A 14,617-nucleotide genomic window follows, 5' to 3' on the forward strand; every position below is an offset into this window, starting at 1 on the left:
CACCCAGAGAGGATGAGGGGCAAGGGGAACATGGGCAATCTACTCAGATGCTCTTCTCCTGGTACCAGCTTTGGCTGAACTCTGCTGGATTGAAGCACAGGAGTTGCACCCTAATCTAGAACACTTTGCAGGAGTTCGCACTCTGCGTATGTTCTTGCAGTGAGTCATATAATGACACTGTTTTTGAGGTGCTATCTGTGAATACTTCCTGCAAGGGACCCTGTGACTAGCTGAGCAGCTAAACCTCCCCAAAGGGGAATGCAGAAGAGACCATCTTATTCCAATGGATAATGACCAATGCAGACCACTGACCGGGGTTCTGCCTAGAGCAGGCCCCTGTCAGTGTCCTCTCCCTCGCTGCCATCTGGGCAGGAAGGGTCAGAGGACTCCTTGAGCCTCCCTCCCTTCTCCCCCCTAACAAATTCAGCTCCCCAAACCGCTCACCCAGTGCATTATCTTAGTTTTTCAGATAAGAGGACTTGGCCATGGCAGAAGGAAGTGGCACAGGAGGCTCCGTGGCCATGCCAGAAGGGTGGGTGTTGGGCACTCAGAATTGGGAACCTGAGCCCAGCCTGGGGTACTTTTCCACCCCAGTCTGCACGCCTGCCCTGCAATGACTAGTTAACACAGACTCGATGGCAAGAGATAAGTGAGATGTTCTCGGCGACGCCCAGGTCTGCATCTTGCTTCTGCATTTCCTGTTTGCATGGCCTTGGGTTTCTTTAACCTCTCTGTGCCCTGAGTCTTCACCCATCAGAAGGAATGGTAATAGTGCCTACCTCACCCAGCCATGAGGGAACTGGACGATGCAAGGTGTAAGGTACCTGGTCCAGAGCACAGACGTCAGCTGCTGTTTAAATTTCTGCTCCTTACTTGCAGCTGAACCCCTTCTCAAGGAAATTCTGAGTCTTTTTCACAAGAAACACACGTGGTACACTGAGCCCCAGTTCTAGATGGAGCCTGAGACTGGGAGGTTGAGGAATGTAAACCAGCCATGGTCAGGAAGGCAGAAGCAGATGGAAAATTAATTCTTAGTGAGCATCGGTAGAAACCCTGTTACCCCACTGGGTGCCTCCCCACGTAGCATCTCAGTTACTCCTTCCAACACAGAAGGGCAGGGCTTTGGTTTCATTTCTTGTTTCTGCTAGGTGGTCATGGGTGTTATCCCAATTTACAGATAGAAACACTGAGGCTTAGAGAAGCTACAGAATGACCCAGGGCCACAGAGCTCATAACAGGCTGCACAGAGCCCTCTGGGAGCCCAGGAAAAAATGCAGATGGCGACAGATCTTGACTGTCAAATGCAGGTTTGACTCTTCCTGCAGCTGGAGGAGTTCCTGTTGGAGGGCTCTTATCTTCTTTCTTTCTCTCTGTGGAACAGGATGGTGGAGAACAGGGTCAATGTCTCAGCAGAGTAAGCAAATCTAGAAATAGTTACATGCTGGGTGTGAAAGAGCCAGTTAGGTTGCAGGGTGGCATTGCAGGAGGTCCCAGTTGAGGCTGCCAATGGTGATTTGTCACTGCAGTCACCCTAGGGTGGGATCGGTGGAGGTCAAATAGTCCAGGAAGAAGGAAACCATCAGTAGAATAAGATATCTACATTGGAGACTTCCCTGGCAGTCCAGCGGTTAAGATTTCGCCTTCCAATGCAGGGGGTTATGGACTCAATCCCTGGTTGGGGAGCTGAGATCCCACATGCCTCATGACCAAAAAACTAATCATAAAACAAACAATATTGTAACAATTTCAATAAAGACTTTAAAAATGACCCACATCAAAAAAATAAAAATTAAAAGATATGTTGTACTGTGGCCCTGAGACCCTCCATAGATCTCTCTCTCTCTCTTGCTCTCTCTAATAAAAAATTGTCCATCCTTCTGATAGGTATCCTTATTATCTTGTTTTGTTCTCATGTATTTTCTTTTGTTAAAAAAAAAAAAAAAAGCTGGCTGGTGGCATTTTCCCCAATGGGTCATGTTTGAAATCACTTCCTTGGCTTCTGTGCCATTCCTGACACTCCAGGATGGCAAGGGGCAGCTCAGCTATGTGCGTGTGCTTCTGAACAATGACCTGGGCTTGTGTCTCCTCCTGCCCCCACCCCAACACACATTTGTCCACCACCCTCATAAAGGGAGCTCTTGTCCTCCAAAGACAGAATTTATGCTAGCTTGGTTTCAGTTCAGGAGGGCACCAGCCTCAGCTCCTGCCTGGGCTCAGCGTTGAGGATCCAGCTTTGCTGTCTGCCTTCCCAGGGGCACCCCTGGCTCCTGCTGGGCATCCTTCCCATGCCCTGCCCCTCAGACCTCCAGGAGGGGAGCCCTGAGTCCAGTTCAGCCCAGAGTCCCCTCGTTCCTCGCTTACCCACCCCCACACACACATTCATTCCCCCATTGATGCACTTGTGGACACACTCACACACATTCACTCTGCGCTTGAACAGCTCTCTAATACCAACTGTCCTACGGTTGTAGGATGCCCTACAGTTCAGCTCGGACACTACCCAGAGTGAACACAGACCCCGTAAGTTAAAGGGAAGGTTCCTCCAAAGACTGCTCTTAACTGCAGATGCCACACACAAATGGGATCCCCAGGATCCTCACACTTCTGACTTGGCTACAAACATGGCCCCCTCTTTAGATCTGATAATTTGCTAGAAAGATCCAGAGGACTCACTGAAAGCACTAAGCTTGTGATGACAGTTTGATTATAAAACTCAAGAGCAGCTGAATGAGACACACAGGGATGAGGTCTGGGTGGGGAGGGCCACACGGAGCTTCCATACCCTCTCCCCGTGGAATCTGGGCACAGCACCCTCCCCACATATCAGTGTGTTCACCAACCAGGAGATTAAATCATTGCCCCGGACTTGAACTCAGTCTGCAGTCCCTCTTCCCTCCCCAGAGGTAGAAGTGGGTCTGTGTGTTCCAGTCCTCTAATTATGTGACTGTCTTTCTGGGGCAGCCCCTTCTTTAAGGTCCCACCTGAGCCACCTGTTAACATAAACTCAGATGTGGCCCAAAGGGGCTCTTTATGAACTGCAAAAGACCCCCATCATTCAGGGAATTCCAAGGGTTTCTGAATCTCTGTGCCAGGAACTGGGGACAATGACCAGATGTATTTTTTTTATAGCACCCACAGGCTTTTTCTCACACACACATACTCATTCTCTCTCTTTTTATCACACACACACTCACTCCCACATTGCCTCACACATGCTGGTTCCCATGGACCTGATAGGTATGAGGTACCTGGATCTTGATGAAATTGAAAGAGGAGAGTGAAAAAGCTGGCTTAAAACTCAACATTCAGAAAACGAAGATCTTGACATCTGGTCCCCCCACTTCATGGCAAATAGATGGGGAAACAATGGAAACAGTGACAGACTTTATTTTCTTGGGCTCCAAAATCACTGCAGATGGTGATTGCAGCCATAAAATTAAAAGATGCTTGTTCCTTGGAAGAAAAGCTATGACCGATCTAAACAGCATATTAAAAAGCAGAGACATTACCTTGCTGACTAAGATCCATCTAGTCAAAGCTACAATTTTTTCAGTAGTCATATATGGATGTGAGAGTTGGACTATAAAGAAGGCTGAGTGCCGAAGAATTGATGCTTTTGAACTGTGGTGATGGAGAAGACTCTTGAGAATCCCTTGGACTGCAAGGTCAAACCTAAAGTAAATCAGTCCTGAATATTCATTGGAATGACTGATGCTCAAGGTGAAACTCAATACTTTGGCCACCTGATGTGAAGAACTGACTCATTTGCAAAGACCCTGATGCTGGGAAAGATTGAAGGCAGGAGAAGAAGGGGTCAACAGAGGGTGAGATGGTTGGATGGCATCACCAACTCGATGGACATGAGTTTGAGCAAGCTCTGGGGGTTGGTGATGGGCAGGGAAGCTTGGCGTGCTGCAGTCCATAGGGTCGCAAAGAGTCAGACACAACTGAGCAATTGAACTGAGCTAATGCTGACCTATATCTCTGAAGAGGAGCCAAAGTGACCTCTTTTCTTTGAAAGGTGCATTCATAGGGGCAGTTCAGGTCCAGGTGGACATATCAGTTCAGAGATGTTGCTGCTCGCAGCAGGCGAGGCTGTGCCAGGAGTGCAGAGAGGCACCTAGAGGAGAGCCTGCCTCCTGCTAGGTCCCCGAGGAGGTGTCCTCCAGGTGGGGTGCCGGCACCCCCACCCACCTCCCATTTCTGCCCCAGAAGCCTCTCTACGGCCTTCCTCCACTCACTGGGTTCTCAGGTTCTCTCCAGCCTGCCCTGTGCGAGGAGAGGCTGGTAACCTCATTTCTGACCTCAGTTCAAGGACTAATGGGTGCCTTGTGTCCCTGCTCCCAGGAAGCACTCTCCCAGAGAGCAGATGCTTAAACCAAGAGACCACCCTCTGTGGGCTGGGCACGGGGCTCAGGATCTCAAGCTAACGGGCCTGAGCTCAGATCCCAGTCCCATCCTAAACAGCCTGGCGGGCTATGGTCCATTAGCAGAAAGTGTTAGCTGCTCAGTCATGTCCGACTCTTTGCGACCCCCTGGACTGTAGCCTACCAGGCTCCTCTGTCCATGGAATTTTCCAGGCAAGAATACTGGAGTGGGTTGCCATTTCCTCCTCCAGGGGATCTTCCCGACCCAGGGTTTCAGCCTTGGTTTCCTAAATTGCAGATAGATTCTTTACCAACTGAGCCACTAGGGAAGCCTCAACGGGTTATGGTCCATAGGGTCACAAAAATTTGGACATGACTGAAGCAACCAAGCATGCATCAACAATTTAATGACATTGAATTAACAATTCTAATACTATATCATTATCATCATAAATTTGTTGTTCAGTCGCTAAGTCGAATCCGACTCTTTGCAACCCCATGGACTGACTGCAGCACGCCAGGCTTCCCTGTCCTTCACTATCTCCCGGAGTTTGGTCACTTTCATGTCCATCGAGTCAGTGATGCCATGTAACCATCTCTTCTGCCTCTCTCTTCTCCTTTTGCCTTCAATCTTTCCCAGCATCAGGGTCTTTTCCAGTGAGTCAGCTCTTCGCATCAACTGGCCAAAGTATTGGAACTTCAGCTTCAACCACCAATCCAGTAGTAATCAGTTGCAATGGCAGGGAATTTGGAGCATCTCCCAAGAGGTGGTGGGACAGTGCCTTGAAGGGAGAAGGGAAGAAACACCATCTCTATGTTCTTGCAGAGCCACTTATGCGTGGGGCCATGTACTCTGGAGGTCCCAGTGGCCCTGCTTCCCAAATTTTTCTCAGCATCTTTGACCAGGCTCTTGGTCTTCAAAACTCCAGCCTGGGCTCTTGGGAGGGGCGTAGAGCCCCGGTTGGGGATGAGGTTGGAGGAGAGGGGGGACACGGTGACCAAGTCCTTTCTCAGGAAAGGAAGGACTGGCCCTACCCTGAGGGGAGGACCACTCTTCTGCCTCTTCCCCAGGGGGACGCCAGGCCCTGGAGGCTGGGGAGACTCCAGAAGGCCTCTGTTATCACCTGGAAGGAGGGATGAGCCTGAGTGGGGCCAATGGAGACGAAAAAGAACATTTTTAAAACCACAGAGGCTGTAAAGGAAGCAGGGGCTCCCTCCCCATGATGGCCTACTGGGGTTGGAGGCACAGCCCCAGGGCGGCTGTGGCTATGACAGGGGAAGACTTCAGAGTCACAGGCCCTTCAGCTGAGCAGAATGGCCGTCTGGAGAGGGGAAGTAAAATGAGGCATCTATAAACAGGCTGGCTCTGGTTTAGACTTCAGGTAATGCTTGGTTACTACAGCACGAATAGGTCCTCGGGGCTCAGAAGCATCATTTTCGACTAGAGTAAATCCACAGGAGAAGGACAAGCTCCCCCCAGGCGGGATGTGGGGAACAGAGAAGGGCTGCATAGCATGGTGTCCAGAGCATGGATACCAGTGACCTGAGCTGAATCCCAGCTCTACCCCATCAGCTGTGAGGCTTTGGCCAGGAACAGCCTTCAGGGTGTGTCCTGGGGCCCAAGCCCATACAGGTGTTTCCTCAGTCTGTCTTCACACCAGCCTGAAGAACCAGGTCCTGTTAGGATCAAGGAGCACCTTCCTTCATCTGTGAAGCAGGGATAACAGCAAAACTCACGTCACAGGGTTATCGGGACAATCAAGCAAGTAAACATATGCAGAGCATTCCTAACAGTTGCTGTCACAGCACAAGCTGTATATTAGTTATTTGCTATTTTTGTTTCCATGGGAAAAAAAATAGTGTGACTTGACTAATATCTATGATTGTTTCCAGCCTCCCCTAGAGCATATGTGCTAGGGTGTGAGTTGAAATTCAGCCGTTATGTTTGTGCTTTTCTAAAAGTAGTCCCCAGACCTCTACCTGTACCAGATTCAGCTGATTCCAGACCCGCCCCCACCCCCAACAAACCAGCATCTCAGAGGGTGGGGACACAGGAATCTGCCTTGATTCAGTTGACCTCCACTTCCATACACAAATGAGAAACTGAGGCTCGAGGATCCATGGCACAGGTACCAGGTGACACATGGCCCTTGGGACAGAACCCCTACTTGTCCTTGGGAATGCTAGACTCCACCACCCTGCCTCTTGGTTTCTGGAACCTTCCAGACGACTACTGTCTCACAGTTGTCCTTCCAACCTCCTGCTACATCTTTGACTCACAGAATGCCCTCTTCCTCCATTGCAGGCGTTCCTGGTCCGCCGGGACAGCAGCTTGAAGCACCTGGTGCTCTGTGTCCACTTCCCTTCCCTGAATGAAAGCTCATCCGAGGTGCTCGAATACACCATTAAAGAAGAAAAATCGAGTGAGTACCATCTTCCTGTTCTGCCTCCAGCCACACAGCAGCAGCAGATGCTACACCCTGTAACCACAGACACTCCTCTCAGGCCATTTTAGAAGGCTCTAAAATTAGAAGAAGAGGGGGAAGCTTTCATCTGCTGAAGTTGTTTGGCCCAGTTTGTTCTGAACTCAGGTTTATCACTCAAAGTCAACGTGTTTCTGCTCACCCGTGTCACAGCTCGATGGCTTTGCTTCCTCAAGGCCCCTGTGAAGTTTCCTTTTGTTTAGGTCATGCTGAAGACAGGGAAGGGAAAGAGGGGAAATGTCTGGGGCCCTGGATCCTAGTGACCGCTCAGCACACAAACTGTGATCTTGGACAAGTCACTGAACTTCTCTGAGACTCAATTTTCATATCTTTCAAATGGACAGAATAGTCTCTGCCTGTGTGTATCACACTGCCTTTGTGAGGGTCAAATGGGCAAGCACTTTGAAAAACAAAAGTGTATGCCCAGGGGTGCCAGGAGGCAGGCTTGGGCCTCTGTGGAAAAACCAATCAAGGGTTGGTTTGTGTGCAACTGAAAGTGTTTGGGCTTCCCCCTCCTCTCATGCGCCATGCCGAGTATTAAGATCCAAAAAGCTTAATAGAAGAAATCTGTAGACTACTCTGAGCACCAGCTCAGGTCCTCTTATAAATGGATCCAAGAGTGTGGGAAGCTTTTTATTCTTGGTTAGCAGCAGAGTAACGACAGTTAAAAAAAGATAAAATATTTAAGTGTTTAGGATAGAAATACATAAGGTAATCAAATGTTTGCATAATTGAATGTTAAATGTTGTTGTTTAGTCGCTAAATTGTGTCTGACTCTTTTGCAATCCCAGGGACTGTAGCCTGCCAGGCTCTTCTGTCCAGGGGATTTCCCAGGCAGGAATACTGGAGTAGGTGGCCATCGCCTTCTCCACAGGATCTTCTCAACCCCTGTATCTTATGTCTCTTTCATGGGCAGGCGAGTTCTTCAGCATTGAGCCACCTGGGAAGCCCAAATGTTATATACACACAGTAAATATTTTTAGAAATATTTATTCAATATTTTAGGGTGCTTGTTTCTTAAGAGACACTTGTGCCCAACACTGGGAAGATGCAAAGATGAAAAAAAAAGAGTTCTGGCCTCAAGGCTCTCCCAGTCTAGTTGGAGGGTGGGGGACATGGTGGGTGGGAGAGACACAGACCCCTGCCCTTGCTGTGCAGTGTGACAGTTGTAACAGGTAACCTCCAGCTCAGGGACACAGAGGCTGCAGACCATTGTGGGAAGGATTCTGGGAGGACGTGAAAGAGAAGGGAATACAGGCTGGATCCGGAAGAGTGAGGATGTTAATTTAATGATATGCTAATTTTCTATCTCAGAGACGGAGGAGAAAGCAAAAGCAGGGGCAGATTCTTGTTCTTGCCAAACACTGAATGGGTGAGACATCATCGACTCATTTGTGTATTTAACGATTGGTTATTAAGTGTCTCTGCATGGCATCGGGAGCTGCTGTGGCACTAGGGGCACAGCAGGGAACAGAACACAGGCCCTGCTCTGAGAGAGGAGACAATAAATGAGCAAGTGACTTAAGCTGATCATCCGATGGAGAGTCATGCTATGGAGGACATGTAAGTGGGAAGATTAGCCAGCTGCTGCAGTCACAACCAAAATTGGAATAGCTTGAGTTCAATCCCCGGGTTGGGGAGATCTCTTCAAGAAGGAAGTGGCAACCCACTCCAGTATTTTTGCCTGGAGAATTCCATAGACAGAGGAGCTTGGTGGGCTACAGTCCACAGAATTGCAAAGAGTCAGACAGCACTGGATGACCAACACTTTCACTTTCAAACTCAAAACTTTCCTGATCATGTGCAGGATTCCTGGTCAGTGGGGAAGGCTCATTCAGGGACCCCATCTTGCGCATGCAGGCTCCAGTTTCCTGTGGTTGCACGTGCATGCATGCTAAGTCACTTCAGTCTTGTCTGACTCTTTGCAACCCCATGGACTGCAGCCTGCCAGGCTCCTCTGTCTATGGAATTCTCCCGGCAAGAATCTTGGAGTGGGTTGCCATGCCCTTCTCCAGGGGATCTTCCCGACCCAGGGATCAAACCCTTGGCTCTTCTGTCTCCTGCATTGGCAGGCAGGTTCTTTTACCACTAGTGCCACCTGAGAAGCCCTCCTGTGGTTGACTCCATGCCAACCACATGGCATGCCTTCCACATGGTAGGCTGGAAGGGGAAAGGGGAGTCTTGTGGATGGGTCTTACCTCAATGCCTGCAAGTGGGTGAGACACTTGTGCTCACGTTCCGTTGGTTAGAACTTCCGCACGTGGCCACACCCACTGCAAGAGGGACTGGGGTATGTAGTCCAGACATCTGTCTGGGAAGGCACAAAAAGTCGGGATCTTGGTGAACTGCTCAGAGTCTGCTTTCTGGGTAAAGGGTAAGGAGTGTGTGGGGTTGTTAATTTATAGAGCAACCCATATGACTCCTGTCTTACAGCATCCAACAGGGAAGAAGACGTAGGGATCTCAGAGAAGAAGGAGAATGTTACAGTTTCCCCAGACCAAACAGATGATGACTACAGAGGCGTGAGGTTGTTTGGGGCACCCGGTGGCTACACAGACCCTGGGTGCACTTTTGACCTGGGAAAAAGACAGCCATCAGCCTTCCTGCTTATGGACTCATTTCGTCCTGCTTCTTATGAAGAGTAACCAGGCTTTTGGGGGCTTGGCTGCCCAGAGTACCTACAATTGTAGGAATCAAGTATGTACAATCCTTTAGAAACCCAGGAGCCAGTTGTGCTCTTGAATTTCAACACCAGCTTTGGGAAAGTAGCTGAAAATGGGGGTGTTGTGCTGAGGCGGTTACACGTCAGCACATGTGCAAGAAGTGGAAGGAGGGAGCACAGTTTCAAGGGCAGGCCAACCAGCGAGGCTTTGGGGAGGGAAAGGGAGTTGGGCTGGATGGATGGAATGTCTAGAAGCTCTGCTTTCTGAAATCCTTGGCCCCCGAGCTTCTTTTCCCACCTCGCTGCCCCATCTCCAGGGTAATCACTTCTCAGTCTTCCCACCCCAGTGACAGTCTGGCTGCCCCAGTCTTTTGGAGCTTGGTTGGGAAGCACGCACAAGGTCTAATCCATGGAACCAGATGTCACATCTGGTTGTGTGTCTCATTCTTGAGTAGGAGCCCAAGGAATACGCCAAGGCATTCGGGATGAAGGAGGCTTCCTTCTCTGATTTCATGTCTTCCTCCCGGGGCCACGTGGTAGAATCCCATTTTCCATTTTTAAACCTTTAAAAATGTATGCTCAGCTTAGCTGAAAAGAGCATCAAAACCCAAACCAAACATCCTTCGTGAAACATAACTCTTCTAAATCACAATTCGTATCCATTCCCTGTGACTGCGCAGATGTCGTCTGTACGTTTGTATGTGTTTCATTTTGCTTTTTTTTTTAAATTTTACTCCTCTGCTCCCTAAACCTCAGTCCTGAGATCTGACCCGAGAGAAACCAGACAACAGCAAGAAAGCAGCAAGGTGGCGTGTTTCTTTGCCACGTTGCTTCGCCGCTTCCACCTTTGTGCTGTTTTCCTGTGTGGTTGCTGCTCCTTAACATGATGGTCAAGCGCAGACCAGGGAAGCCGCACAGCCTGTGTTGGAATCGGAGTTCTGCCTTTAACCACCTGTGTGACCTTGGGCCCCTTGCCTAACCTCTCCAGGCCTCTAAGATGGGGATGATAATGGTGCTGCTCCCATAGCAGGCTGGAAGGAGGAGTTAGTGTATCTGAAGTGCTTAGGGTAGTACCCAGAGCACCCTAGAGGGTGATAACTGTGTTTGTTTTTATCACTCTTGTTGTTATTGCTGTTATTATTAAGGCTCCTTTAGGATTAAGGCAAAAAGGAGGAGTAGAATAATCCTGCACACTGGGCTCCAAGGTTCTGGGTATATCCCAGCCCAGCTTATGGGACCTGACCATAGTCCTTTGTGGGAGGAAGGAGCCACCAACCTCTTGCATCCTCCCGTGGCCATGGTGGCTATGGTGGGGGGTGGCCTGAGGAGGAAGTGGGCAAGGGAAAAGGCCCAGAGCCTGGACCTGGGACCTTTTGTTGGGATTCCCCACACAGAGCTGAGACAAAGGAAAGAGACAAGGGGATCTCCCAGGAAGTAGGCAGTCGGCCATATCTGTGGCCTCCCTCTGTTGGCCTTGAATGAGAGAGATCTCTGCAGACCCGCTCTGTGCTTCTGTGTGCTCGGGTCATCCTCTAGTTCCTTGTTAAGAGGTTTTTGGCGAAATCCTGAACCAGTCCGCTCAGGCTAGCTATGCTGTGGTGACGAACAGCCCTGCCCTGCAGAGGCTTCTCTACCCACACCACTGCACACACAGTAAGGTGAGTGTGTTTCTCACTCACACCGCATGTCAGCTGAGACTCTTTACAAAAACATTTCACTCTGCAGTCTGGGCTGAAAAAGCAGTGCTCAGAGAGGGGAGGGTGCAGAGGGGACGGAAAGAGATGGCAGGTTTATTCAGAGGTGGCAGAAGTCACTTCCCATCACATCTCATTGGCCAAAACAGGTTGAATGGCCAGACCAGACTCAGTGGGATGGAAAGTATGATCCTCCCGCCAGTGTGTGACTAGCACAGAGGGGTAGCGGCTATTTTGAACAACTGTTGTCACCTATTACATTCCCGATTCGCCTCTGTGCTGCTCCAAGGTGACAAGTGCGTCACCACTTAGCTTCATTAGGGACGCTCAGAGGCCAGATGTGTAAGTGTGGCGGGTAGCGGCTGAGAACTGGCAGAAAAGACATTGGCTCAGGGGATATAGGATGCAAAGGGACAGGACACAGGATGGATGGAGGTCTGACCAGCCTCCAGGTGCAGCCTTGCCCCTTTATGGCTGAAATTAACTAGCTGGCTGGGGGACACGAGCTATCTTTTTCATTAATCTGCACCCTTGAAGATGGCAGCAATGACTCCTTCATGTGATGGCATTTTCTCCTGGCTGATATATAACAGAAAGTCAGTTGGCCCCATCTGCAGAAGAGGAATCATGAGACAGCAGCGGATGGTGTGGTCTGGCTCCTACAGGAAGTGACTGCCCAGTACTCAGTCTGAGCCACTTGGCCTAGTTTCGGGGCAGCCCCACTTCCCTTCTTGCCTATCCTCTATTCCACACTGACCCCTGGCATTAGAAAGGTTGGCCTATTGAACTCAGTTAGGATTTCTTCTTGGTTTTGAGCAGATCTCTCACCCTTGGGCCAGTGATTTTGGGTCAAGTAGTTGAATGAGATAAGTACACTTGCACTTGGGAACAGAGCCCACCTCAGCGGTGAATGTTGTGCTGATTGGTACAGATGATCATCACCACTGGATTGGGGGACCTTTCAAACTAAGGAGGGGAGCAATTCTAGATGAGTCCTCCCAGGCAGTAGAGATCTGTACGTATGGGAGGGCAGAGTGTCACACAAATTGCCTTTGAGGTCCACACAGAAGATTTGCTTTGGTGCTCTTGGGTTTGACCCTTTCACAAACTGACCCACTATCCTAGAATGAGATTTCACCTGTATTTGGGCCAAAATATATTAAGTCCATAAAAAGGTAAGGAATTATTATGTTAAACTTAGGGTTGGTATGAAGAAGGCAAGCTCTTGATATTATGGTGAGTCATGTGCGTTTGTCAAGGCAAACCTCTTTTGAGATCATGAGCTTTGGGAAGACTGACAGTTCTAGGTTTTTATTCTGTCCCTGGCATCTTCTGACATTACACAAGTATCTTAACATCTCTGGGCTTCAATTTTCTCATCTGCAAAATGGGAACATCTGCAGCATGGCTGTTGGAGGGTTGATGGGTGAACACAGTAGGGATGAGAGGCAGTGCTGCCTGGCACATAGGAAGTACTCGGCCTTGGACCTGTGATATTGTGACCTACAATTAGAAATATACACGGTCTTCATTCCCATTCTTGGCACAGAGCTCCCTCAGAATTTTCTAAGTAATAAGAGCCATAACTGTGTCTTAAGACATGTAACAAACCCTTTCAACCACACCTGAGTTTATGTCCATGTGGTGACTTTGGGAAAGTACCTAAGGATGGGGGTTGGTTGCCAGGAAACCAATCATTCGATTGGAATGTTGGAAATTTCAGTTCCGCTCCCAACCTCTGGGAAAGGGAGAGGAGCTGGAGGTTGAGTATCACTGATGGCCACTGATTTGATCTATCATGTCTGTGAAATGAAGCCTCCATAGAAACCCAAAGGGACTGGGTTCAGAGAGCTTCCTGGTTTGTGAACACAATGGAGATTGGGGAGAGTGGTGTGCTCAGAGAGCAGAGACACTCTGGCCCCTTCCTGCATATGTTGTCCAGTGTGTCTCTTCCATTTGGCTGTTCCTGAGTTATATCTTTTAATACAAACCAGTGATCTTGTGAGTAAATGGGTTTCCTGAGTTCTGCAACCCACTCTAGCAGATTAATTGAACCCAAGTCATTAGAACCTCCAATCCCGTAGGTGATTGGTCACAAGCACGGGTAACAACTTAGACTTGTGATTAGTGTCTGAAGTGGGGTGGGTGGGAGAGTGTTGTGGGATCTGATGCTGTCTCTAGGTGCATAGTGTCAGCACTGAGTTAGACTGGGAACTTCCCTAGAGGTCCATTGATTAAGACTCTGCACTTTCAGTGCAACGGGGTGTAAGTTTGATCCCTGGTCAGAGAAACTAAGATTTCACATGCTGCATGGCTCAGCCAAAAAAACTATGTTTTTACATTTTTGAAAATAAAGAATTGAGTTAAATTGTAGGACACCCAGTGGGTGCTGGAGAATAGCTTGGTGGTTTGGAAAGCACAGACACTGGGATTGGTGTCAGAATAGAGGTAACTATAATATCCTAGTGTTTTCTCCTGGGCAAAATGAAGTCATGTATGGGGGAAAGCTGTCACAGTGTCTGAGTGTAGTAAGCACTCAATAAATTCTAGCAGTTATAATTAGCTGTGGGGTTGAGTAACATGCAGCTCAGACCTCAAAACCATCACTTCCTGCAGCGCCGTGCTCTTGCAGGACTTCTCTAAGAAGTTAATTCATTCTTTTTATCTCATATTGGTTATACCCATGCAGGTTTTGGCAAAAAAAAAAAAGTAACCGCAGTTTGTATCTTTCTATTTTCAGTAATTCCCCTTTCAGCTTCCAGAATTGAGGTTGGTCTAGGAAAAAATACATCATCAGATAATTGAACTCCAAGAACCTTACTGTAAATCTTTCGTGACTTTCTTTCTTTCTTTCTTTAATAGATTTTTGAATCATAGTGGTGCATATTTTTTAGCCTTCTCTTTTTACTTAAACATTTTATTATGAGCTTTCTCTGTGTTATTAAACATTTCATAGACTTTGCATCTAATGAACTGTGTGCCAAATGACGCTTAGGAAGGCTTTGTAAGACACGGCGCCTGACATTGGCCAACCTGAGCAGACCCACGTGCACTTAACCAGAAATGGAAGTCAGATGGTCATAAGAGCTAGAATGTTTACTGTGCACTTTGAGGGCACCAGCAGTTTGTCTGGCTCTGTGGACTTGGAACACCAGAGGAGGTTTTGACAGAGAGGAGAGAAAGATCCAGGACACGTGGCCTTGGAGGCAAGAGAAGAGGGAAGTGGGTTGTGGAGGGAGGGAAGTATCACATCGTCACCAGGCCCCAGCGAGTGGCCTCGGCCTGTGTGTACAGTGACTGCCACCTTCAGAGGCTTTGCAGCTTCAGAAGATGTGCCTGAGAGAGAAGACAGTCCAATTCAGTGGCTGCAGAGGGCCAGGGGCCTCTGCATAGCTACAACCCCTCTTTTCG

General features: G+C 48.8%; 1 protein-coding gene across 1 annotated transcript in view; it reads left to right on the forward strand.

Moving 5' to 3' along the window:
- Positions 1-14,617, forward strand: part of RIN3 (Ras and Rab interactor 3) — a 121,056-nt gene that overhangs the window by 40,927 nt on the left and 65,512 nt on the right. The window contains exon 5 of the mRNA XM_068990986.1: positions 6,673-6,790. Within this exon, the coding sequence (XP_068847087.1) occupies positions 6,673-6,790 (118 nt within the window). The remainder of the gene's footprint in view (positions 1-6,672; positions 6,791-14,617) is intronic.

Source organism: Capricornis sumatraensis, chromosome 19, assembly GCF_032405125.1.
Source record: "Capricornis sumatraensis isolate serow.1 chromosome 19, serow.2, whole genome shotgun sequence".
Classification (NCBI taxonomy): domain Eukaryota; kingdom Metazoa; phylum Chordata; class Mammalia; order Artiodactyla; family Bovidae; genus Capricornis; species Capricornis sumatraensis.